The sequence below is a fragment of the Aulonocara sp. 'chitande type north' Nkhata Bay genome, linkage group LG15 (genome assembly GCF_057382095.1).
Source record: "Aulonocara sp. 'chitande type north' Nkhata Bay isolate Kocher_YH1m ecotype deep benthic linkage group LG15, A_spYH_male_GT1.1, whole genome shotgun sequence".
Classification (NCBI taxonomy): Eukaryota; Metazoa; Chordata; class Actinopteri; order Cichliformes; family Cichlidae; genus Aulonocara; species Aulonocara sp. 'chitande type north' Nkhata Bay.
The window spans coordinates 14,639,733-14,667,023 of NC_141358.1; the positions used below are offsets into that span (position 1 = coordinate 14,639,733).

At 40.4% G+C, this 27,291-nt stretch overlaps 2 protein-coding genes across 3 annotated transcripts; one reads left to right on the top strand and one right to left on the bottom strand.

Annotated features, from left to right (window-relative positions):
- The first annotated feature begins 1,940 nt into the window (after positions 1 to 1,940).
- nrbp1 (nuclear receptor binding protein 1) lies at positions 1,941 to 10,788 on the top strand. Of its 2 annotated transcripts, XM_086264462.1 has the most exons (19): positions 1,941 to 2,220; positions 2,326 to 2,512; positions 2,759 to 3,017; positions 3,114 to 3,236; positions 4,756 to 4,857; positions 4,968 to 5,057; positions 5,163 to 5,203; positions 5,356 to 5,450; positions 5,533 to 5,616; positions 5,704 to 5,762; positions 5,980 to 6,078; positions 6,156 to 6,288; positions 7,086 to 7,176; positions 7,346 to 7,396; positions 7,666 to 7,801; positions 7,977 to 8,030; positions 8,140 to 8,203; positions 8,902 to 8,957; positions 9,045 to 10,788. In XM_086264462.1, exons 3-19 carry the CDS (start codon positions 2,787 to 2,789, stop codon positions 9,138 to 9,140), a joined length of 1,605 nt encoding a protein of 534 aa, XP_086120588.1. In that variant the 5' UTR covers positions 1,941 to 2,220; positions 2,326 to 2,512; positions 2,759 to 2,786; the 3' UTR covers positions 9,141 to 10,788. The 2 variants fall into 2 exon arrangements, with proteins under 2 accessions (XP_086120588.1, XP_086120587.1); XM_086264461.1 differs by having other exon boundaries at positions 1,941 to 2,512.
- A 1,267-nt stretch (positions 10,789 to 12,055) lies between these two features.
- Positions 12,056 to 26,888, bottom strand: LOC147312786 (macoilin-1). Its single transcript, XM_086264463.1, has 11 exons — positions 26,449 to 26,888; positions 24,731 to 24,872; positions 24,416 to 24,542; positions 24,167 to 24,290; positions 23,784 to 23,962; positions 21,856 to 22,339; positions 21,626 to 21,784; positions 20,603 to 20,773; positions 18,964 to 19,090; positions 18,079 to 18,253; positions 12,056 to 15,660 (listed from the first exon to the last, which is right to left on the bottom strand). The coding sequence occupies exons 1-11, from the start codon at positions 26,523 to 26,525 to the stop codon at positions 15,470 to 15,472; spliced, it is 1,956 nt and encodes a 651-aa protein (XP_086120589.1). The 5' UTR covers positions 26,526 to 26,888; the 3' UTR covers positions 12,056 to 15,469.
- Between the last annotated feature and the right edge of the window lie 403 nt (positions 26,889 to 27,291).

A 27,291-nucleotide genomic window follows, 5' to 3' on the forward strand; every position in this document is an offset into this window, starting at 1 on the left:
TGGTGCTGGAAACATTCCTCAGAGACTTTAGTCCATATTTACATGATAACATCACACAGTTGCAATGTGAGGAGAGATGTGAATCTCCTCTTCCACCACATCCCAAAGGTGCTATATTGCATTGAGATCTGGTGACTGTGGAGGCTATTATAGTGCAGTGAACTTATTGTCATGTTCAAGAAAACAGTTTGAGATCATTTGAGCTTTGTGACATGATGAGTTATCCTCCCGGAAGTAGCCAGGTAGATGGGAACACTGTCATCATAAAGGGGGGGGACGTGGTCAGTAACAATACTAAGGTAGGCTGTGGTGTTGAAATGATGCTCAGTGGGTGCTACATTGTTTTTCCAGTCTTCTATTGTCCAATTTTGGTGAACGTGAACAAATCTGATCTGCTTCAACGTTGTATGTTTTGTGTTCTTCAATGATGTTCTTCTCTATATCTTGGATGCAGTGACTGGTTATTTGTGGTTATCTGACACCTCAAAGCGCTCTGGGAATACTCTTTCTGACCTCTGACATCAATGAGGCATTTTTACCCAAAAAACGTTGCTCACTGGATATTTTCTCTTTTCCAGACCATTCTTTGTAAACGACAGCGATTACACCAACAACCAGGCCACAATCAGAGTCACTTAAATCATTTCCCATTCTGATGCTGAGTTTGAACTTCAGCAGGTCATTGTCAGCATGGTAAATCAGTTAGTTACACAGGTGTACCTAACAAAGTGGCCAGTGAGTGTAATTAAATTTACATACATCCAGCCAATGGGCAGTGAGGAAGAATTATTCTGGAATATTTCTGTGAATTTAGAGTTCACATTTTTTGTAACTTTATCTTACCTTGAAACCACAAAATATTAAAAATGCAGCATAATACTACACAAATATCTACATATCGACAGAAAAGGCTGTTATACTATCTATAAATAAATATTTAATGCAGACTCTACAATATTTTGGATTTAATACCTTTACACAAACCTAATTATGTACAACACAAAGTCAAAAGTCAGGAGGTAAACATTTTCAATTAAAAAACAAATTAAGTGGTGTGTTCTGCTTGAATTTGGACTCAATTTAAACCCAGTTTAATTCAACATTAGTCGTGTAGACTGAAAAGACACCTAGCGGTAAAACAAACGCAATAACACTGACTTCACAAAGACAACCATTCACCGGCATTCACTATTCAGTTGGCCTACATGTCTGTCAGTCAATGCCCATAACAAATACAAAAAGGAAGGCCGTTAAACACTGGTTGCCAGGTCTGAGAGAAACACGCTTTCCCCCCCAGTCCTTTAATAACGAAGCATTATGACATTCATGCCTTCTAAATCTTCTTCTTCATTTGTGGCTCCCTTTACATGAATAAATCAAACTGATTATGTTTAACTGTCTTAAAATTATCAGGTAAAATGATGGCCTACCAAATCAAATATTGCAAATTTGACTTATTTATCATTTTGACTTTTGGATACAAATACTTAACTTCTTGCTGGATATTTTCTGACCATTCTCTGTAAACCCCAGAGGTAGCTGATTTGGAAAATCCCAGCAGATCCTGAAAACACTCACTTAAACAGTCTCTTAAATCCCCTTCTCCCCATTCTGATGCTCAATTTTAACTTGATGATAATGATAAAGACTTATTGCTAATCAGCCCAAAAGCTGTACTGTACCAAGTGTGACACAAAAAAATTATGTTTAGGGGGAAATTCATTTTTCACACGTCCCGTTTTTGTTTTTCCTTTAGTAAATCATCACTTAAAAGACTATGTTTTCCCCTTTTTTGTGTAATTTTGTCTGCTATTAAAATCAGCTTGATTTTTTAACAGTGAAGTGGGATAAATGTACAAGAAGAAGGCAACACCGTGTAAGTTACGTGGGAACGATCTGAACTCCCGAGAAGGGGGATTCAAAGCATTGTATCTGGCAACCCACAACGGCTTTGACGTGCCCGAGCTCGTAGTGCAGTGTGCATCTGGAAGTTGTCGCCATCATATCTAGCTAAATGTTAACCTAGCTCTCAAGTCAGTTAGCCACTGTGTTCGAGGATATAACGATAATGGTACGGTTAGCCTGCCCGTGCTTCCTGTGCTGAGCTCCTGTGATGGTCGTGATGCTTTAATCAACACTTAGGACTGTGGTGCTGTGACGTTTACTCGCACTACCAGCGGCTGTTGTCAGAGCTCACATTAGCAAGAGTCTTGAGAAGAGGTAAGGGGCGGAGGACTGCTCCGACTGACGAGGTCTAGCAAGTACAAACAGCGACAGACGTTTAATGTCAGAGTTAGTAAAGTAAAGGTTCTGGGTGTCTCGTAGACTCTTCGTTAGCTGTGTCTGCTGTCGTTGAAGTTCGCAACGTAGCTCCGCAAAGCTAGCTGCAACTCCGCCGAGAAACATTGAAGATTCGCAGCTGACAGAGCTAAACCTCCGGCCCGGATTGCTCTTCGGCGACGGGAGTCTGTTAAACTGGAGCTGGCATCGTCTCATCTCCCATCTATAACATGTATGTCCATGTGTTTGTGCTCATAGTTGTGACTTATTGTGGCCTTTCCCGTTGGAGCTAACTTCCTGTTGCAAAGTCTCCACGGTGACTCTTCACCTGCAGCTAGATTAGCCGGCTACAGCCACCACGTAGTTACATGTTGTTGCCTTGCTAGCTTTCTAATAACAGTCGTACAGCCCCAGCAGATGAGAAATGACATGTAGTGTGGCGTTTATATTCCGGTGGGTCATTTTGTGTGTCCTGCAGCGGGCTGCTGGGCCTCACAACCGGGAAGATGTCTGAGGGGGAGAGCAAGCAGGCCCCGGACACTGTCCAGGAAGTGAAGCCGGAGTCCGCGGCCGCTGCACCCACAGGTCAAGGTGTGTCATCCGTGTCTCCGCCGGTGTCCATGGTGACCCAGCCTCCTGCTACTGCTGCCACGGAGGATGAGGAAGAGGAGAGTGAGGATGAGTCAGAGATTTTGGAGGAGAGCCCCTGTGGACGCTGGCAGAAACGCAGAGAAGAGGTAGGGAGGGGGGGCAGTTTTTTTTTTTTCTCCACAAACTTAACTTGGATAAACACCTGGTGCATTATTTATGTATTTATTTTTACTCCCCTAAAGGTGAATCAGCGCAATGTGCCTGGGATTGATAATGCTTACTTGGCCATGGACACAGAAGAAGGAGTCGAGGTGGTGTGGAATGAGGTCATGTTCTCGGAAAGAAAGAATTTCAAACTGCAAGAGGTGGGTGCAGAGCGAGGCCGGTGTGGTAAAATACAGCTAAAGCACAGGGTGACTGTGCATGTAACCACGATTGACCTATATGTAGTGATGGTGCAGGTCTCTGTCACCTTACTCGACAGAAGCCTGTGCATTTTTCTGCTTTCTGTACTGCTTTTTGGCAATCTCATAAACAAAACTGATATTTAAACTTGATTGATGGCCAAAACCTCTTTTGTATATGCAGGAAAAACCACAGTTATGGTCAGTTATATGATTGTTGGAACTAACAGCATACTTGGAAGCAACAAAACAGCCTAACAATGGTTTTAAGGCTTTTTTTTAATGGGATTTGTTGCTCTCTTTTCTGTAATACTGCTGCTTTTTTCCTCTTTGGTTTTAAGCTCCTTAGGCAAGTTGTTGGACTCATTGTGACCAGAACCCATAGCAGAGTTCACGCTGTACCCGTGTAGTTGCAGAAACAAATCAGAAATTTGGAAGGGAGGGAGTGTGTGGACTACAAGAACAGAACAGTACAATCTGATTCAAACTTGCTGTCTAAAAAGATTTCAGTGCTGGTTGATTTGGCGACACCTGGAGTCAGTGGTGGAAACAGCAATGACAGTTTTATGCTACAGGTCACAAAATTATGGGCAGCAAATCAAATTCTTGTTTAACTAAAAAAGTCAGAAAGAATTCGGACTTTGTCCATCGTGATATGAGGAGCTATGATTGATTGATTTGGTTACCTTTCTGGAAAAGTGAAGAAGTGCAGGCCGTCTTCTTCCAGCCTACTTTGGATTCTCCTTCCTGTTGTGCCAAAAAGTGATTTATGGTAATTCCCAAAAAAGGATTGTGGCAAAACTATCTCAAACATACCTCTCATGAGTGATATTAAGTCATTTTGAGCCACAAAGAGCATTGCTATTACAAGGTAGATGCTGCAATCGTTTTTGTTTTTTTTTTGGCAAAGTGACTGTTATATAAATGTCTTTTTCAAGAGACATTTGGCCGAGAGGGCAGTGGAAATTGTAACAAATATAACATCAAAGTTCTATAAAGATATTTTAAGGGCCAAAAAAGGAGTAGATTGATTATAATGTAGGTACAGCACGTTAGGATACTCACCAAACATGTCATTTCTTTATTTTATATCTAACTCCTTCATAAAATGCAGTTCAACATATTTGAAATCACATTTTAGCAGACAATCTCGCCTCTGCAATATTTGTCGCAATGATCCATCTGATTCAAAGCGTTTGTTTATGTTTTTTTAAAATACCTTGAGGAACAAGATTTTTAGATTCTCTCATTCTAATTTTGTCTCCAGGGGTGGATTTAGTCCAAGATAATTAACACTGTGGAATTTGCATATTAACCTTTTGGTTAATAGGCATACTGTCCAAACATGCTAAGAAGATTTGGATCTTAATATTGTTTAGACTCTGTTTGACTCTTTAACTTGTCTGCAGTAAAACAAGAACATATGGGATTTTTCATTTATGAGTAAAGTGTTTCATTTTTTTTCTTGTTTTTACCAAAGGAAAAAGTCAAAGCCGTGTTTGACAATTTGATCCAGCTGGAGCATTTGAACATTGTGAAGTTCCATAAGTACTGGGCAGATGTCAAAGAAAACAGAGCGAGGGTAGGAGTTTGTTTCATCGTTTTATTCTTTGATCATTTCATCAAATGATATAAACACAGGCACAATGGCCTGGATTCTTATTTGAATTCAACATTGTCTTTTGTCTGCAGGTTATTTTCATCACTGAATACATGTCCTCAGGAAGCCTCAAACAGTTTTTGAAGAAGACAAAAAAGAACCACAAGACAATGAATGAAAAGGTGGGTGGATTTTGAAATGTTGATACATTTGAGAGATCAAACACAGTTAATTAAAAATCATGTTTAAAGATATTAACTTCTCTGTTTGTTGTTCTTATCTGACAGGCCTGGAAGCGCTGGTGCACACAGATCCTCTCTGCTCTCAGGTTGGTGTTCTCTGTCACAGTATTTGTGTGGTGTGGCACTGACATGATTCACTGCTACACTAATATGAGATACATTTATTACAGCTTTATTAGGTTAGCTATGGTACAAAGGTCCTGGTTTTTATTTTTGACCACTGTTTGCTATTCTCCAGTTACCTGCACTCATGTGAACCTCCCATCATTCATGGCAACCTCACCTGTGACACCATCTTCATCCAGCACAATGGCCTCATCAAAATTGGCTCAGGTGGGTTCCACGGATCGTTTAAAGCAGTTTGGTTTGGTTTCTGTGTTGAAGATGTTCACTGTTATTTTCTTTTTTTCTTCAGTTGCTCCTGACACTATCAATAACCATGTGAAAACCTGCCGAGAAGAGCAGAAGAGCCTTCACTTTTTTGCTCCAGAATATGGAGGTGAGGTCCTCCGGGTGTATCGTTTTATGCTGCTGAGGTGTGCAGTTGTGTTTCTGTGATACTGATTAGGCTTCCGTCTGCTTTCAGCTGTTGCCAATGTTACCACAGCTGTGGATATCTATTCCTTTGGAATGTGCGCCTTAGAGGTGAGGCGATGCCTTTTTCTGCTCCTAGCTGTTAGTCACCTGCTCTGTTGTTACTGTGGTAATATGAGCGCAGTTTGCCTGAAGACCAAAAGCAGTGAATGCTCAACCTGTTATTTCTGTCTTAAAAATCCTTCTTTTGTACCATAACAGCGACTGTTGTTGACTGAAGGCTCCTGTTTATTTCATGAATCTCTCCTTTGTCCATTCACTTGCTCAGATGGCTGTGTTGGAAATCCAAAGTAACGGAGATTCGTCCTATGTGTCCCAAGAAGCCATAAACAGTGCCATTCAGTCCTTAGAGGACCCGCTGCAACGGGTGAGCGAGGAGCAAGCAAGCATCTAAAGTTCTCGTGGCTGTTTGGAAGAGAGATTTATAACCTGCGTGTGTTTCAGGAGTTTATCCAGAAGTGTCTGGAGGTCGACCCCAGTAAGCGACCCACAGCCAAGGAGCTGCTGTTTCACCAGGCCTTGTTTGAGGTGCCCTTACTGAAGCTGCTGGCTGCACACTGCATTGTCAGCCACCAGCGTGAGTCAAAGCACACACACACACACACACACACACACACACGGACGGACGGACGGACGGACGGACGGACAATCTGATCCTTTATAAACACATACTTTCACTTTAATAATGCACTTGATTCCCTGTTCTTCAAGCACACACACACACACGGACGGACGGACGGAAAATCTGATCCTTTATAAACACATACTTTCACTTTAATAATGCACTTGATTCCCTGTTCTTCAAGCACACACACACACACGGACGGACGGACGGAAAATCTGATCCTTTATAAACACATACTTTCACTTTAATAATGCACTTGATTCCCTGTTCTTCAAGCACACACACACACACGGACGGACGGACGGAAAATCTGATCCTTTATAAACACATACTTTCACTTTAATAATGCACTTGATTCCCTGTTCTTCAAGCTTGCTGTTTTGGCAGCATCGACTGGGCATTCTGCTCAGCAGAGCCCCAATAAAACACTAACACACCTACCAAATATCTATACTTAGACTTTATTGCAGTAACATAAGCAGTTTGAAATAATGTCCGCAGCTTTTAAAGGACAAATAGTCAATATTTTTTAAAACCATAAATAAGTGAGATGGAACAGGTTAGCAGTTACAGTCATTATGACTCTTCCATCGTATGCCAAAATACTTTGTTATGCAATCTGCAGGCACAAAGACTTGAAGACTTAAGCACAGTCACACAAATTGCCTGTAATGTTGTTCTTATTTTGGAAAACTAACTATCATTGATCGGTGTTTTTCTTTAATAGTGATCTTCTCTGTTTACCTCAGACATGATTCCTGAAAATGCTTTAGAAGAGATGACAAAGAACATGGACCCTAACCTGGTTATCGTTGAGGGCAAAGAGGGGATTCAGATGAAGTAAGTCTGAGTGTAAATGTAGGAAATGTAAATTGTGGAGATTTGATGATTTCTGTGATTTGATCATCTTTAGTTTATCATCATTGCCTTTCATTAAGTCCTACTATGTCTAAAGTTTTCTGACTGTTTAATTACTGGAGTGGAAATAATAGTCTTTCTTTTGCTCCAGGCTTTCCCAGTTTCCTGCTCTTGAGCTGGACAAATTTCTGGAAGATGTAAGGTAAGAGAACAGCTGGAAATGCAAATGCAGTTTTTAACACATTTGCAGTTGGTTATAAATTTTCTCACTTTAAAGCTTGGATCAGTTGGCAAAATCGGCTAAGGAAAGTGAAATGAGAGTTGTTTCCGCTGCACTGAAATCAAAAACAGGAAGCTGTGGTTGTGTTTGTTGTGTGTTCAGTAAAAGCTTTTTTGGATGCATTGAGCAATGTGCAACTGCCACATTTTAACTAAAGCTGTGGTGGCTTACATTTGACGTTGATTTAACAGGAATGGAATCTACCCTCTGACTGCATTTGGGGTCCCCTGTCCTCAGCAACCCCAGCAGGAGGCTGTGAAGTCACCCATAGTTCCCCCATCGGTCAAAACCCCGACCCCTGAACCCGCAGAGCTTGAGACAAGGAAGGTAAGAGCAGAAAGCACTACTCTACATAGATTTTAATACCATAAAAATAAAATGATAATGCACGGCTGTTGTCTTTATCAGCATTTTCCTTTATAAATAATAATAATAAAAACTTGAAATCATTTTAATCCCAACCTGTCAATGCATTAAACAGTTTTCCTTTTGGTCCTTGAAGGTCCTTCAGATGCAGTGTAATATTGAGCCTGTTGACGAGGGCACGAAACATCACGTAAGTCACAGCTCTGCCAACCTGCTGAGTGATGAAGTAACGACATCTGTACTACATGTGAACGTGCTTTGTTAGAACTCTGAATGGACTGCTTTCATTCTACTTTCAGCTGACCTTGCTGTTGAAACTTGAGGACAAACTGAACAGGCACTTGAGCTGTGATTTGTTACCAAGTGAGTGTCTTGTTTTGAGAATAATATTTCACCATGCTTTCATTTTTGCATGCCTTTCACAAGTGAGAAAATGGTTTTAAATGCTTTTTCAAGGGAGCACAGGTTTGCTGTAGAGGTTTAACTCAAAGCAGAGAACTTAGATATACTAATGATACTACGATTTAGAAACCCCCTCCCCCCAAAAAAATACTTAAATACACACTATCTCAAAGAATATTGCTACGATCTGCTGCTGATATTTGTTGCATTGCTACCCTTACATTGCACTCATAAGCAGTGCTGGGTAATGTTGCTTTTAAAAGTAACTTTATACGTCACACTATTAAAAGTCATCCGATATGTTACAGTGTTGCCCACTAAAAATAAACACCCCTTTTCAGTTAGCTTGCGCAAGTTGGTTATGTTGTCCAGTCTGTTCGCCCTGCTCTGCATTCACTTCTTAGTGTGGGCCGTGGCCCCCTTGTGGGCTTTGTAGGTAGTGCAGGTGGACTATTTTAAGCTGCACATAGGTACCTCTTAAGCGATGAAATGCTTATTTGAAAAAGTAACTAAATATCTAATTTGAGTGCTGTAACCTGTGACTTTGGCACTGATCATTTCTCAGGTGATGCAACTGTTACAAACGATAGGACAGGACAAAGTAGGCATCTAAATGCTTTGTAACCCTATCACTATTTAAATATTGTGTTTTTGTTCAGATGAGAACGTGCAGGAGCTAGCTGTGGAGCTCGTTCAGCTGGGGTTTATCAGTGAGGTGAGGTTTTATCCGTGAAGTTACCACATACTGCTATCAGAGAACAATTAGAAAGATTACTTTGAGCTCACTGCCTTTTCATTTCAGGGCGATCAGCCTCGACTCGCATCTGTTCTCGAAGAGGCCTTCTCTAAGTTTTACAGCCGGAATGGTTCGCTCAATCCGGTGACTGTTTCCTCATAGCCGAGGAGTCGCCAGGCCTTCTTTCAGCCTTCCTCATCCATTTACAGCGGGACTAGCTTTTGCTTCACCTCCGAGTTGCAGGAAAGCCTTTGCGAGGACAGAGGAGGAAGCCTTGGTCTGACTGCAGATCCCACAGCCTGTTCTTGTATCTTCTAGTGGGAAAAGCTGCCACTAAGTGGTTGTTGCTTTAGATCACTTTGTTTTCCCACCAAATACAGCCATCTGCTTCTCTATTAAGAGGAAATCCTAGTTGCAATGGAAAATACAAATGTTTTCACAGTTTGGCCTATTTCTTTCAGTTCTGAAGTAGTGAAGAAATGTTAGAGGTAAGCAAGAAAATAAAAAAGGGGGTGGTAAAAGTATTTTCCTTAAGTCAGTGTTAAAATTGTATTTTAAACATTTTTTCACTTTACACTGTTTAATAGTTGTCTGTATGGAAAAACTTTGTCGTGTGTGTGTGTGTGTGTGTGTGTGTGTGTGTGTGTGTGTGTGTGTGTGTGTGTGTGTGTGTGTGTGTGTGTGTGTGTGTGTGTGTGTGTGTGTGTGAGAGAGAGAGAGAGATGGTAATGTAGGGTTAAATCTGGTTGTCTGGTCCTTTAAACTGTCCTGAGCAGTGAGTGAGGAATCATCGTATCTTGTATCACTTCTGGAAGGCTGAATCGCATCAAGCGAGTATCAGTTTTACTTTACAGATCTGAAATTGTGCAACATATTCATGAAATGCAGCTGAAAAACAATCGAAAGAGCTACAGATAAAAAAATATTCAAAAGATCAAACTATTTATTTGTGTTACATCTTTTTCTCAGTGTGTATTGTACTTCAATTCCAGCACTAAGGCCGGTGGGTGTTTGAATGTATGCTTTTACTTGCCCTTTTTCTTTAAAATCACACACTTATTTATCACAACAAAAAGGTGGCACCGCTTCACTGCGGTCCAGCTACTATAAGTAGGGAATTGCAGCACTTATGAGTCGGGGTTAGGTTAATGAAAAGTTGTCTGTAGGTGACATTTTACAAACAGGGTGTTTGTTCGCTCCATGTGGGCTTCCTCTAGTGTTTTAAGCATGTGATGGATGATCATCATTGAGGTTGGTGAATGCATGTATGCTTTTCCATGCCTAAATGGAAACCGATGCATGCGGTAGACTTGCTTCTGGAGTTTGTTTAGGTTTTTTTTTTGTTTTTTTTTAAGATTTACTCTGATAATGTACCATGTAGAGACTTGTGTCAGCTTAGGCCTATCAACCTTTAGCTCGAGTAGCTCTGACATAGGTTTCCTTCATGGATACCGGAGCTAAAATCTTTTGAGAAGTTCAGCTAATTGGCTCAGACCGCTCTTTATCTGTTAAGTGTCTGGGGATCTCTCTGCTAGTTTGCACATTTCTGTATCCTGTTGGGAGATGTCCTGTGGCTTGTTTCTCGTGTACACCAACCGGAAGTTAAGATTTAGAGATTGAAATTCAGTCGGTGATCCAGTCTCGGTGTCTCCATGCTGTGACAGGGCCTGTTACTGTGAGAGACGAGTGTGGCGCTGCCTGGCATGCTTGTAAACATCTTGTGCACTGTATGCTGGACACTGCTCTGTCTCTGCATTACCCTCTTTTTTTCACTTCCTGAAATAAAAAAAATTACACTGTCAGCACTTAATGATATTGTTGTGTGGCATCTTCTTTTTATCAATAACAAACAGATCAACTAATAAGCAAATAATAGAAAAATCATCATTCTTATTTGTGCTCAGACCAGAGTTAAAGTTATCTGCCTTGGTCTTTCCATGGGGACTCAGCAGTGCTTCCTACCCAACCTCCTTAAAATCTGGTTTATTTGCATAATTTTGGCATATCTCATGAAGTCCTATCACACTATTCCAAGTTACAGGCCCTTGAAGTATATGATAGATGGATGGAATGTAATACTTTATAAATCGCCTTGGTTTTTTTCTGCATTTTTGAACTCTCATTACTTCTACATTCCCAGAGAACTAAAAATCAGCTCTGTTTAAAAACTCCCACTGAATCAATTTTACAACCACTCCAAGGGTCACAATCTCCAGTCCAGTAGGGTTTTTTTTTTGCTTGTCTTTTTAAAAAGATTTTTATTCTGTGATCAACTTTAAGCATGTACACAACAGAGATGATTTAAATGATAATAATAATAATTTAAAAAAAAAAACCCCTCACCGAAAGCTGTTTCCCCGTCCTTCCCAGGCCTTTACTGCAGCCACCTTCGGTTGCTGCTTGTTTGTGCGTCTCTGCTTGTCAGGTTTGTCTCCAGCAGTGTAGAGACGCGTTATTAAGTAACTACAGTAACTACGTTATTATTGTGGTAACGAGCACGATAACTAGTTATTATGCCAAAATCAATAACGCGTTTATCGTTACTGGGATATAGGGTCGTTATTCGTGTGTTGCGTTCGTTTTACCTCGGAAATCGGAATACGAACCTGGGAATGATGTCACACTCGAGTAAACGGCGTTCTGGTTAGTCTCGTCAGAGAAGCCGGGATTTCAATATGGCGACGCCTTCGAAAACGGTTGTTTTTCTAGCCCTCTACAAAAACAAATTACTACTAAACACATATTCAGCTCATCTGCAGTCTGGATTTACCTACATCTTCCTAGTCGGAAGGCAGAATTTCCGAGTTCAGAGCACAATCGAAAGCACCACGACTGCAGTTTCCGTGTTGGACGTAAAAAGCGCACGTGACGCTATGACGTAGGCTAGAATCTTAGACCACTGAAGCACTTAATCTACCATCATATTTTACTTATCTACATGGCCCGACTGGAGGAAATATTATTTTGGTTAGATATTGACTATTTGTGAGGCTGAAAATACTTGTTATTTATTTTATTTCTCTTTGTGAGGCTGAAAATCCTTTTAAGTTTGCCCGTCAGTACTGAACTGACGGGCAAACTTGCACAGTTGATGCAGTTCAGCTGTTTTCAGTTAAGTTTACAAAGAATGGACAAACTGTGTGACTAACTGTGTTTATGTTGAACCATTTTTGCACTATTTTGATACTTACAGCTCGTAAATGGTCTGAGGCATAGTTTAATGTTGGCACTGCTAAAAGTATACTTTCTACCCATTTCAATGGCAAAAATAAATATACCTTTCAAAAGTTTCAACACACTGTATGTCGTGTTTTGCGATCCACTGCTGCTTCCTAGTGATACTACGTACGATTACAGTACTGCTGCATCAACCCCAAAATGATGTGTTTGTATTTATAGACGTTTGAAACAATAGAAATAGATTAAAAGAGAACGATAAAAAGTGACACATAAAACAAACATTGTTCATTTCTAATTTAGTTTCATTCCTTTCATCATTAACTTGCACTCACACTACTACACTGCCATTTTAGGTTCAGGCCATTGGGTGGCACAGTGCACTTGTGGCAGGATAGTGCTAACATGTAAGCAAGCTGGCATCCTTGCTGGGTATTCAGTTAGTCGAGCAACACATTAATAAGAGAATTCTGAGTAAAACCAAAGTTACTTTCCCTAGTAACTAGTTACTCTGAAAGTAACGAGTAAGTAACCGAGTTCAAAATGTCTTCAAACCCATGCCCCAAAGGCACTCTGTAACTTAGTTCAGCATGAATCTACAGATCAGAAAAGGAGATCATCTTAAATAATCTCAGTGTCTCTTGTTGATCTGTTGTGAGGCCAAATTTTTATGAAGATGATCTTTATTAGCCATTACACTAAAGTTTTCAGAAAGCACTTCCATTTGCAGAAGAAGTCAATTTTGCTCGTTTTACCTTCAAAGTCAGAAAATGACACCATAAATGGCTCCTGAGTGAAGGAACATGCACATGTCTGCACAAATTAGACTCATTTGATAACTCAAATAATTTATACAAAACGGGGTCCTGGTGTATCAGGAGTGTGATCTCCAGCCTCAGAGCATCATCGTTTGAATTAACAATTGTTCGTCCAAAAACGTTAAGAAACTGTAGCCCTTGTACAAGTACATCCAGGTACATAAAGTCACAATGTGTGCTCAAATAACGGTTGAATAAAACACATTTCATGCTGACAAACACAGTGCCGTACAAAATGACAGCAGTATAAGAAGAACAGCAAGACTAAAAAATATTTTTGATATAAAACACCCTAGAAACACGCTCTAAATAAAAAGCTACCAAAATGGCGACATCCAGTTCATGAGTGTTTTTCAGCTGCGTGGGTAATTTTTCAATTCTGTACACTGAGTAAAAAAAAAAAAATTAAGAAAGAAATGAAGCAAAAACTACAAAAACAGTACATAGCACTTCAATTTAAACACATTACTCTTTCACATTAAAATTTGTGTTTTACTTCCGAGTTTGAAAGTATATAGGCACAGTAATTTCATCCGTGAGCCATGTTTCGTCAACACCGTCCCCCTTGTCCTTCCCGGCTCTGCTTTACTTCTCGGACAAGGTCGCGGTCTCTCTTTTCCAGATGCCACTGTGGAGCCACGAGCTGCCAAACATCAAAAAAATAGCGGGCTCTCAGTCGCAGCTGAAGTGAGCTTTCTTTTAAAAAAATTATCAGGTCAGTAAGACAATAAAACATCACTTAACTATTCTCAAGAGTCTCCCGGATGGCAACCAGGAATATTCATACAAAGATGCCGCCTGTTATGCAGGAATATTCCAACTCTGAAGGGTTTCATTCCAAAGCTCTGTGTTGAACGCACATATTTTGTCTGAATTTCAGCACAATTAAGATACTCCTAAATCTCTATTTACAGGCACACACAAGAACATCTTGGTGCATACTTGTTTTAAACATTTGGGGTATATTAAATAGTCACATTTACAGTTTGATAGAATGGTACGAGGATCGGCCACAACATTAAAACCAGACAGGTGAAGTGAACAACATTGATCATCTTGTTATAATTTTCAGCAGGAAGATTTTAAATTTACTTTGAAACCCACCCACTCATCTGTTTTCGGGTCCGGGTCAGAGCTTCTAGCAATTCCAGGAAGCTCTGACCCGCTACATGGTAATGGCGTTTCCCGATGGCCGCGTTCTCCCACAAAAAGTGCTCATAAGCATATGAAGAAGCGCAGAAAACAACCAACGGTACTCAGTTTGGGACAACAGACACCTGAAGAGACCATAGAAGAGTAGTCCCTCCTCTTAAAGGGTCTCAATCCGAACTCTCAATCCAAATCGAGCCCAACTCAAAACCTACAGAAAACATGCAGCAATCCGAGGACCTGCAGCAGGGCAGATCCGTGAAGGTTTTCATGGCTCAAGAGGGTCGTGCACATTATTCAGCTGGTGGTTTTAATGATGTAGCTGACCAGGTTATATAAATGTGTGCATATATACCAAATTTATTATTCAAAATTTTTTTTCTCCAATAGAGACATTTAGAGAAACAAGTTCATTATCATAACCACTGAGGCTTTGACAAAAGTCTGTATACGAATTTCTCATCTTTCTATAATCATGTTTAGACATGAATGTAAATAATGTTCACAACTCCAATATTTGCCCAAAATCCGTTAAAGATTTAAGTCTAAAATATGGCCTCTTTTTCAAAGAAAAGCCGAGACGATGAAAAAAGCGTGATGGCTGATTTCCAGTTTCAGAGTCACGTGGTTTGACTGTCACGACTGACTGAGACACCGGAACAGAAGTCAGCCACTGTTTTCTTAATTTTATGATCAGTACCTGTACTGCTGGACCTCAGTGATCATTTTGTTCTAATAAATACTGACAAATAGGGCTTAAAAAAGATATTACTTTGAATCTTCTTGTCAGTATTGCAGCAGATCAAGAAAACTCTGAATTCTTACACATCTGTAAGTTTAACACATGAACGGACTTAAATAATGTTGTTCGGTTAGTTTTACTTTCATGCCAGGAGTTAAACTGTAAAGAGCGGTTTAATTAAATATTTTACAGCTGCAGCAGAGAACCTGTCAGTGCCATCTTCCTCTGGGCATGTCCACATCGGGCACCAGGTCTTCATTCAGATAAATCTACTTGGTTTGTATCTCTGCTGACACCTGTATTTGTATTTAATCGGGATAAGTAAACCTTTTTTGTTTTCCTTCAAAAAAATGACCAGCTCTGCATATTAGATACCTCATTTTGGAGTGAAACTCTTCGACCTGTGATGTGGCAGAAAACAGGAAATATACAGAATAATATCAAGTTAGCACCATCAGTGCAGCAAAAGGCATTCGACTCGTGGAGGCTTGGCCTGGTTCCACTCATGGCTGGAAGTAGAGGACTTCGCGGTGTTGTTTAGCTCTGTGATAAACTCGTCCGGATCTGACGAGTTCTGATGAGGTGTGAAAGCTCTGGGACGTCCCCTATTTCTTCAAACACTGGTACATCAATGCTCGTGGATTCAACACGTAGCGCTCGGAGTTGAGCAACTTGGTGAGATTCTGTGGCACGTGGGGCCGGGGCGCCATGTAGGACATGCCGGGGCTCACCGCCATCACCTCGGCAATCTTCTTCTTCATCTCACTTATCTCCCTGTCCTGCTTCATCACCTTATCTGTCAGAGGAAGGTGTAGATGTAAGGAGATAGATACTGAATGAGCTGCAACGCATAGGATTTCTGTTATTTCTGCACTCGAATGTAAGCTGAGCAAGATTTTCTCTGTCCGTGCAAAATCCCCTTAATCTTAACCTTAAACTCAAATCGAGGTAATAAGCTAGATGGATTATTCAAAGAAGACTTTATCTGAGCAGAAGTAGTCTAAACTCATCGCTAAGATTTGTGGTATCAAGGGTGTTATCTACATTTGGCTGAAATTCCCCACAAGGAGGAGAAGTGGTCGTGTGAGGTCTGACAACTGAAATGTTAAAACACCCTCTATTAAACCACAAAATCATTGGGTTTAATTTAATGGATTTTTGGTCGAATGCCTGAAATCAGATCTGCAGTTTAACATAGCTCTGACATTTCTCCAGCCCTGAGACTGGCAGTAGGATTACAGTAGCCTGTCACCTCTAGAGGCTAGGGTTATGTCTCCACCTGCTCTCAAACTGGGAACATTTCACATGTTAAGTGAATGTGTTAACCACTACACCACAGAGCCACTTTCATAGTCTCTCACTAACCATTAAAAGCATTTGCCAAAGACAATACAAAGGAAAAAATTAAGCTAGTGCAAAACTTTTTCTTTCTAATGGCCAGGAGGGGAATGCACGGTGAACAGCTCTCAGCAGCCTCGCTCTGTCACCTCAGCACACACTTTCTGATGTATATGCAGTCTCAACTGATAGTTTCAGGTCGTACTGATGAAACAAGAAGTTCACTTTGTAAATAAAGGTCCATGTTAGAGTCAGACAGCAGCATCATCCATGGTACGCTCAGAGGCTTGACCATCTGGTACCCTCAGTTTTTCAGGCAGATCAACCTTGAGGTTAAGGTAACAGGGATTTGAACACCTACTGTATCTTGGACGTCTATGCTGACAACAATACCCCATCAGCCTTTTACGACTGATGGGTAAAAAGCTGAAATGCCAAAACTGCTTCAAATCGGGACTTCATTAACCAATCGGTAACATCATGGCTGCATCCATCTTTTATACTTTCTATGCTACTGACAAGTGGCTTAAAGGAAGATTACAGAAGTTCTTGGGGATAATACGCCTCATCGTATTATCCTAATCATACGCAGTGGCACTGATGAAGCCATGTAAGCATGGTCTAGTAGTTTGTATATTACTTAACATTAGCTTTTTACTACTGCCAATTGGATTCAAGCTTCCAAAATACAACATATAAACAAAAGTACTGGAGCAACTACACACTACACCTACAGGAACTGCTCAGCAATGGAAACCCATGCCATGAAGCTCCCACTATCACTAAGCTCTTTAGAACAGCTCATTCTTTCTTTTACAATTGCTTGTAAAGGCAATGTCACTGAACAAAAACTGAACTCAAAGATTATGAGGTGTGGCCCAATACTATTGTCTATGTAATTTATCATAACTGGCATCAATTTGTGAAGAATTTGTTTCCAAATATGTTTTTCTGTATTTAGTGATAACCCAAAAGTAATCAATTTGGCTTCTTTTTTTTTTTTTTGAGGGAACCACGACAATGCTAAAAGAAAAACATTAAATAAACAATTTTTAAAAATCCCAGCAGTCACACGGTGGTGCTGTTCAATCCGACTCACAATTTGCCCCACATATCATAGTTTACTTTTCCTTGACAGTAATTTCTAATCTAATGGCAGTTTGCAGATCAAACTGAAGAAGGGGAAAAAACACAGTGATGTAAATCAGGGATGTCAAACTGATTTTACAGTCCGTTTAAAGCATATCATATTTGATACATGCGTTTTTGAGACTTTTACATCATCAGTATGATTTTTAACTAATTAATATATAACATTTTTCCCCAGAGGGTTGACTAAACACTTCATTTTCAAACAAATTGAATTTTCTGGCATTTATGTCATGGTTCAGGATTTAACGGATTAAGTGTGAATAATTTTAACTAGACACCGAATCCCTCAGAGATCTTAATATAAGAAAAACGGTAGATCTTCTACATGATAAAGAAATTGCTGAAAGTCATCTGACGACTCTTTGAGCATAAACTGTAAGAAATAAATGTATAAAATTACAGAAGAAATTCTGGTTAGTCACTGTCCAGACTGTCCTGTAATTATAAAATAGGTTTTGCTAAGTCACAGAAAATATATTTTCTTTTGGTTTTACATTAATGTGGACCCCTTTCTGTCATTTAATAGTTTATCTATCACTTAAGTACTTTGGTGTCGTATGAATGCCAGTGGGGGAGTTCTTTATCTATATGAAAAACCTGTAAAACCTCTGAAAATACAATAAAAGTCCCAAATTTATGTCATAGTATCCTTCACATTTTCCAAAGCTGTCAGGTGGGTTTGACACCCCTGATCTAAATTAATATCAGAAATAAGTATATCAACCTTGGGCGATTTCTAGCTGTCTGCGGGCATCTCCCAGCGCAGAGAAGAGGTCCAGTTTGATGCGAGTCTCAGCGCTCAGGTTGTACTCCAGATGTTGAGCCTTTTCCTGCATGGCTGACAAAGTGGACAGCAGCATATCTGTCTCTTTTTCCACACAGCGGTACTTTCCCAAAGCCTGAGTCCAGAGAACACATTAGCGGTAAGAATAAGTGCAAAACATCAAAATGCCAGTAGTAATTCCTGCAGCGACCACCTGTGGGAGTTGGTGCTTTGGTTTCCTGAGTATCTTTTTCTTTTTTTTGTATTTCAGACAGGCACAGTTTACGCTCAGAAAACCAATGCACCACACACATAATTACTTCCAAACAGTGATGACGGCCAGCCAGCCATTCAAAAAACATAAAATCTGCAGCACATTATCATTAAGATATTTTGAAAGATGACTCTTTCTAGGTTAACAATTTGCCTTTTGTGAAAGGTGATAAAAAAGTGTAATGTTTTTATGAAAGACCTGGCTTCTAGTACAGCATGCTCCATGGAAAGTATGCCACTAAAATGACATCAAATACCACACAGAACCACAATTTACACACCTAATGTCACACAAAAACACCCATACAGTAATGCTGCATACTGATGTGATGACAGAGTGCATTATGGTGACTGCAGGCCAAAATAAAATGGATTACAAAAAAAATGCTCAAGTTCCTCAATGAAAACCATTCTGTTTTCTTAGGGAGTTAAACACACAAAAATCAGAAACAGCAAATCAAACGGCAAAAGAAGGACTTCATGACCAAACTGAGGACAACCGAGCACTGGATCACTTGAGACTCACAGACACTTAAATGCACAAGTTCATTCCCAAATAGAGTAAAAAGATACCTCAACATCACTCTCTAGATCTACCACACGACTGTCTTTCACTTGATACTCCAGTTGTAGTTGTTTGTACTCTGTCTCTAGCTCTTTAACCTTTTTCCTTAACATTTGGGTTTCACAGTGTTCCTGCCTGGTGTGGGAAACGGAGAAAATGAGAGCGTTTGAGCAGTGACAGAGAGGCTTTGGCGGGAACTGAAGACCAGTTTCCACAGAAAGAAACAGAACATTTGATTTGCATTATAAACACTGCTGTTTTCTCTTTCAATTATTTTGAACACACACACGAGAGATTTCTTTAAAAGAAGTAACTGCTTATGGTAAATTAAAGAATCATCTGTTTTCTTGCAGAGAATTAGAGGAAAAGATCAATGTCACTCTTGGTTAGCTTAGAGCTAAGACAGGAACGCGGGAAAAGCAGCTAGCTCGGCTTTGTTCGAAGATAGCATACGCTCTTTGGCCACTCAAGTACGCCTGTTCAACAGCTCATTAACGCAAATATCTCATCAGCCAATCACATGGAAGCAACTCAGTTCATTCAAGCTGGCAGATACATTCAAAGAGATCAGAATGAAGAATAAAAGCAATAAAAGTCACTTTGTTTATAGCACAGCGAATGGTGCCTGTATTTCAGAAAGTGATGATCTACTGGAATTTTCCCACACAACCATCTCTAGGGTTTACAGAGAATATCAAGAAGAGAAAATATCCAGTCAGTGGCACTTGTTTTTTAAAACGTGTCAACCCTGTATTGGACTATTTCTTGGCTAACCTTTAGCGAAAGAATGCCAAATTAAACGGTAAAGTGTCGGTTAGCATGGTTTTGGTCCCACAGGTTTCAAGACTGGTAAATGTATTCCCAACCAGTTGGTGAGTGGTTGTAAAGCTGTTCACAAAGGATGCTGCACTGAAAACCTCTTTCAATTGCTTTGATTACTAGCAGGTTGCCATGGTCGCCCCTAGTTTACATGGAAGTCGCTGACTTGCCTGCAAATGCCGGATAACTATTTACTGTGCTGTAGTGGAACTTCAAAAACTGCGACATAACCCAGAAATGGAGTTCAGTGACTTTCTAAGAAAATGTTGTAACAACATATGTTGACCCAACATGTATTTATGTTTCTAGGGAGGTTACACCATAGGCTGCAGTATAAGATTTCAGTGGAGGTTGCAGTTACGACATACCTATGGCACAGACGTCCTGCTGAATCATAATTCTTGCTGTAAGGATGACCGTGGCAATCTGTGAGCAACCAAAGCAGCTGCAAGGTAGTTTTCGTTGTAGCACTCTCTTTGCAACCGATTTCACTGACCGACTCCCAGCAACTTCATGCTGAGCAGTTAAGGAATACACATTTTTACTTAGCAAGTGCTGGTTGCCAGAGGGCCACCGGCTGGTCTCTGGGCCTGCGTGACTGAGGCTTAAGGTCTAAGTGATGACTGGCAGCCTTCTTAACCTCTGAACAACGCAAGGCTAACTGGCTAAGGAAGGCTACTCAAAATAATGTTAATCTCCTCATCTAACTCTCAACAAGAAAGCAAGTAAACATCATTTAAACCAAATGTTTGGCCGCATGCTTACAGCAACATTTAACTCAGAGCATGTTTCAGGAAATATAAGAGGGAATTTAAAAGTGTGGGTTACCTGTTTGTTAGACTCCGTGCTGTGCTCGCCGCCTCCTCCAGTTTTTGAGCCTGAAGCTCAGCCAACTGCTTCTCAGCAGAGAGTCTGGCCTCTGCCTCTGCTCTGGTCTTCTTCTCCAGCATCACACAAGTCTGCTTGTCCCTCTGCTTGTTTTTAGTTAGGCACAGAATCCTGAAGGGATGACATTAAAGTGGTTTTAAATAAGTTGCAGAAAAAGAGCAGCAATATGTGGGTTACTGCCACATGCAAATGGACTCGTTTGAGATCAGCGTCAAGCATACTTCAAAAACAGACATAAATGTTAAACAGGTTTCTTATCATCCTTGTAGTTGTTGTAGTCACTGGAGAGCACCTTCCTTTAAAAAAACTGGAGCATGGCTTATCAAAGCTGGTGGTGCTGATCAAAACTGCATAACATGCTCTTCTCAAATGCGATTTTATAGCCTTTGGCTGCTGGACGTGGCTTTGATGTGGTAAATGTGTTAGGAGTACCTCTGTAGTGGGATAAAATAACTAACTGAGCCTCCCTCCCCCCATTTTTTTTTAGCTCTAAATGTGCTTAGAGTGATAATCTGAGTCACATATTGGAGGAAAAGGAGGAGTGGAAACATAATTTGCATAAAAAAACATAAAAAAGTAGATACTGTGGCAACGTACAGGTAATAAAAATGGTTTGTGTGACAAAGCAGGTCTGCAGCAGTGCAGCTGATCAGCAAAGTCAGTGATCTCATCATATTCTCTTTTATATAGTGATATACTATACTTCATTCATACAGCACATTCACCTGATCTGATATTGTAGCTTTACACACAAACCTTTTCTTTTTCTTGTGCAGGTTTTTAATTCTACAGTGACAGTTAAGTTCAAATCTTTTGCTTTGTTTCATGGACAGAAGAAACAATTTCATTGTCACTTTAGGTTTGGATAAGATGGGATAAACATTTTTTCATATTACTGACAGTAGCTACAGTATTTTAAGTACTATAAAATCCGGTTTTGTGTGATAACAACTGGACACTCACTTGCTCTGGAGAAGCATGTTGGACTGTCTGAGCAGGGAAACCTCTGGTCTAAGGCTCCTCTCGCTGTTGGTCAGGTTGCAGATGTGACTTCGAAGCTCCTGTTCGGTCTGCCTGCTCGACTGCAGCTCACTCTTCAGCCTCCTCAGCTCCTGCTCCAGCCTTCAAGATAAAAAACAACATTTTAGCACTGCTGTAAGCATCACCCGAGTCAAGCTTAGCTAAATACTTACTTGCTTGTCTGTTCAGTGTGGTAACTCTGAGCTGCTGTGGCACTCTTTTCTGCTGCATCCCTGTTGGGGCTGACTGTTTTGGAGCTAGACCTGTGTTTCTTCTCAGTCCTTCCCGCAGGAGGTGAAGGAGTATTTGAGCTGCTTCTTCTGACTTTTGGTGAGGAGTTCTTAGCTGCTCGCGTTGCTTTGCTGCCATGCTCCTCTTGAGGTAGATTTTCTGGAGTTGTTGATGATTCCGGTCCTCCTGTGCTGCTGTGCAGCAGATCTTTGGACTCACCCACACTGGGTTTGGATGATGACGACGATGACGATGGTGGCCGGCGGTTTGGTTCGGCTGACCTCACCTCCTGTGACCCTTTCTCTGTTGCTCTCTCCTCACTGCGGATCTGGAGGCAGTCCACGGTGTGTGCCTCATCTTGGGCCAGCACAGCACCGTTCTGACACTGATACTGACTCGACTCAGGCTTGACTTTCCATTTGGAGGCTGTAAAATCAAAACAGGTCAGTTTTAGGAGTCTACTATGGAGCTCAGAAACATCTAGGATGAGTAAACATTTATGGCTATCCTCACTTTGGTATGAACTAACATTTAAAACTTTAAACAGGGCCAGCATCAGTCACTAGAATTACTTATTAATCACAATGAATTCTCACTGACTTAACCCAACCAAAATATTTGCCTGCAGTCCTTTCACAATAGGTTCTCCACTGCTTTGCACAGTTTACACCAGGGATGTGTCAAATCCATTTTACATCATGGGGCACACACAGCCCACTTTGATCTTAAGTGCACCCGAAACACCCCTTTCTGTCAGTGTAAAGAAGTTTAAATACACATTTAATCCCTCAGATACCTTAATATAAGAAAAACTGTGTTTTTCTTATATTAAGAAAATCTCAGTTCTTCTATATGATAAAGAAATGTTGCTATAGTGAAAAAAAGTCACTTGACAACTCTTTGAGCTTAAATTGTAAGAAAAACATGTGTGAAATTACAGAAATCATTCTAATGAATGCCAGTGGGGGAGGTCTTTATCCATAGGAAAAGCTGTAAAACTTTTTAAAAGTCCAGCATAAGCTGGTTGAGAAAATGGGTGGATTTATGACGGGGACCACATTTTTTCATATTAGCATTATGTTGTTTTCAGTAAGACACGAAAGAAATAATTTGCTCTGTAAAGTGTGGGGTTATAAATTAAGATTCTTATTTAGACTTACTTTGGCCACCACAGGATTTTGAACCACAGTGGTTTCGACTTGCATCTTTTATATACAGTCCAAATCTCACCAGTACTGACTAGTAATGTGTGCCGAGTTTGTAATTAGTAAAATAGCCAGAAAATGAAAACATGGGGAGACATGACTGTTTAAAAAAAAAAAAAAAAGCAAACAAAATCTACAACTTAAAATGTCAAATGTATTTTTTATAATGCACGTATTGAAAATTTTTTTTGTCAAAATTGTTTTAAAAATGTCAATTTTTGCACCTTTGCTTCTTATTCCTTTCCCTTCATCTCTGTCCATGTTAGTTTCTCCCCCTATCATGTAATTACCATATTAAACGATACATTTATACATCGGTATGCAGCACTTATCTATTTTCAGAAGCACTCTGAAATATTTTGATAGCACAAAGCGTCAAACAGTTGCAGTAACAAGAAGATTGCTTACTTTGTTGTGCCAGCAGCAACACATCATGTTCTAGGAGGTTATTAAATACAGTTTCAGCTTGGGACTTTTACTGTCTCCGTCTTCTCAGCGAACTGACTCACAAATGTATGTTGTAATCACCTGACTGAGTGGCTCCATAAGTGGAGATTGTAATAAACTGTCAGCTTGAAAACAAGAACGACCGAAACCAAAAGAAGAGTGAAAAACCCTCCAGATAGTAAGAATGGTAGGTAGATGGTGCAGGTGCACAGACTCACTGCTGCTGCCATCTGTGCCTGTCTTGGGATAAACCTGCAGGCCTGGGGGGAGCGAGTGCTGAAGGAGGTGCATGTGGAAGTCATTCTCACTCTGCACTGCTTTCTGTATGCGCAGCTTAAAGATGTTGGTGAAGTAGCAGGTGGCATCAAACCCCAGATAAACTACAGGATATCCAATACTGAAAGTGAATACAAGGCAGTTAGAATAGAATAGAACAGCCCTTTATTGTCATTGTACATGTACAAGGAAATTATGGGTGCTCCACATTAACTGTGCCGGAATAAATTATAAATATTAGAAAGTAGTCAGTATATAATATTTCAGTGATGAAATATTAAATACTAAATCTAAACTTTATACATTTTGTATCAAATAAACATACCAGTGAGCGGCAAAAAGATGGGACAGGTTGGCATGTGAGGTTTTAAGGTCTTTGAGTCGAAGTGAAGCCTCTGTGTACACGAGCAGGATCCACAGAGACACAGTTGATATACAGATGCCCTTCTCTGAGGAAAAATAATCAGATGAGAAGAAAATTACTAATAAATTTAAATAAGAGAATATTTTTTATTTTATGAGATGAAGAAAGTTGGGCAGATTTTGCCAAGTGGATGATAATTGTCATACTCACCTGTGTGCCATATGTAATTGAATAACACATAGGTGCTCGCCACAAAGAACAGCCAGTGCAAAGGAACAAAAATTAAACAAAAGATGTCCAGAGTGAAGGCAGCGCAAACAAAAACAACACAAATAACCTGCAAACAAAAAGGGAAAGAAAGAAAAACAACAACAACAGGAAAGTAAAATGTGAGTAATTCACTGAAAATAGAAGAAAAGCCATGTTCTTGTTCACTGTGTGAAGCCTACTACGCATCACTGGCTGGCTTATCATCATCAGGGCCAGTGCACAGAATATGAAATCACACACAGCAGGAGTCCTCACCAGCCCATGGCAGTGGAAAGTGGTGTACACGCTCCCAAAGAAGAGCCAGCACGGCCACAGGTACTCCAGTCTGAATTCAAGGATGAAGTCTGCCAGCAGCACCAGTGTCCACATCACCATAAACTTCAGGAAGGTGTACGCGCTATAAAGACATGCAGACATTATTAAAAAGAAGAAGGAAAAAATCAATCCTCCTTCATTATTATTATTTCACTTTGAGCTCATGGCAAACAAACGTGCCTCTTCCTCTGAATCCAGTAAATAAAGGCTGTCAGATAAAGCACCAGATACTCACACACAGCCCAGTATGAGACGGGAAACTGCAAAAACGGCATTAACCTCTAATTGAGCCAGCTGTGTCTTAAAAATACAGTCCTTCCTTTTAAGCAGGGCCACTATAACAAGAACAATGACTGTTCCCTCATTTTATTAGGCAGCCGCAAGCCAAACAGGAGCTGTGGTTTTCCTCCTTTGTTCTGCTCATCCATAGGCTGCTATCACATCACCCCTTCTTTGTTTGGTAACCATGGCAATATTTCATCTGGAGGAGAGAGGGAGCACCACAGCATCCTTCTGCAAGTCGACAACAGCCTTTTAATTTTACTTATAAAGAATGCATTTCAATTAATCTCACTTGTATTTATATTATAACTAACTGCTAACTGTGCAGGTTGTTCTACAAAAAATTAGAAAATAAATTAGAATCAGCTGGGAGAGGGCTTTTAAACAGCATATTAAATCCATCCTAGAAGCCCAATATAGTCTTTTTTATTATCTTATTCTCCTTGAGTAGCATGCTTAATTGGCCTAATAAAACTCCCAAGCAGAGCTGATGTAACTTTAGTTCTCTATATGATGTTATTGAAATAGCGCCCTTTATTGTATTTAGCACTATCACTAAATATAATTACCAAACAAGCTAGTGAAGTGTAAAGGAATCACCACAGCGTCTTTAATTCTCCAATCAAGTTCTTATCTGCTTTGTAGTATTTCCAGTAGTGTAATTCAATTATATGTGTTTGTGTTTGTGTGAAATCACTGCACACAAAGAGCAAGAAATATAATATGTGACTGGCACACAAAATAAAATAGGACGTCTAAATCTCAAAAATAAACACAATCTCTTGCATGTGTTGTTTTTTGTGGAAAGAAAGAAAGAAAGAAAGAAAGAAAGAAAGAAAGAAAGAAAGAAAGAAAGAAAGAAAGAAAGAAAGAAAGGTGCACAATGAACAGAAAAAGTGGTGTTCCGTTCTTATTTGCGTGTCTTTTCTTGTCTGGACTCAGTCTAGACGCTTCCAGATTTTGTGTGCCAAATAAGCCAAAGAGGAATGCGCGTTTGTTTCTATTTTTCCAAAGGACGAATGGAAATAAATAAACAAAACGCAATGTGGCCGTGTTAATTTCACGCGCGATTAAGAGTGGGGGATAGAGCAGGCAGTGAGAACGCAGATGAGACGAAAGTAGGCCGACGTCAACTTGCACAGCTTCTGTTTTTATTCTGTAAACAAGGCGGGCTGAAGTAACCCGGTGCAACATTTGCGCCTTAATTCCGCCGCACTGAGGCTAATCAAAGCGCCACGCTGGCTCATTTAGGATGTGAGGGGCGGATGGAGGTGATGGGATGCGAGTCAGACAGGTGAGCGGGATGACGACGGCTGAAATCTACACAAAGACGGCCACCACAACAAAAGCAGCCGCCGGGCGCCGCGGCTCGCTACCTTTCAGACAGCTTCTCCGTGATTTTCAGCTTTTTCATCTTCCGTAGCCTGTTCGCGTCCACATAACGTTTCTTCATCTTATGGCTTCTGCTCCCCGCGTGCTGACGTTGGACACACTGCAGCAGAGGCGACAGCGACGGGGGATAAACGACAGAGCCGAGAGGAAAGACAAAACAGCCCGGCTCCCTCTTTGTGGATGAGGATGCTCACTTCAACCTGTGATGATGTCTGCGAGCAAATGTAGAGGACCGACACTTCTGCGCATGCTCAGTGGAGGTTGTACCTACAAGCGTTTATCGCAGAAGGGGAGCAAATCAACACACTGTACACATGTGTTCTGTTAATTATGACACACACTGCACAAAAATACTAACCGGGCTCATTATAAGTTCGATAATAAAGGTGATTATCATTCAACTCTCAGTTTTTTAGTCTCTTTCAGTTCCTTGATTTGGCTTTAAACTGCATAACTTTACTGTTTCAATCCAAAGCGTGTCAAACATCAGGTCCGGGGACCCGGCAAAGACTCCTGTGCAGCCCACTGGACAGTTTGGGAAAATGAGATGGAGGGACTTCTAACTGTATTATAGCTTTCAGGAACTCCCCCTGCAGTAATTAAGTGAGAGATAAACACCGTCTACTATAGAAATTGCTTTTTTGTTTAGTTTGTTTTGTTTTGTTTTTGTTGTTTTTTTTATTTTGGGGGGGGGGGGGGGGGAACGGGACCTTATTGAAATAAAAGCACGAGATTTTCTGCCAATTAACAAAAACTTCCGTTTTTTAATTAGCTACAGGACAGGCTGGGCAATAAGCTATTACAACTTTTTTTGTAATTGTATAGTA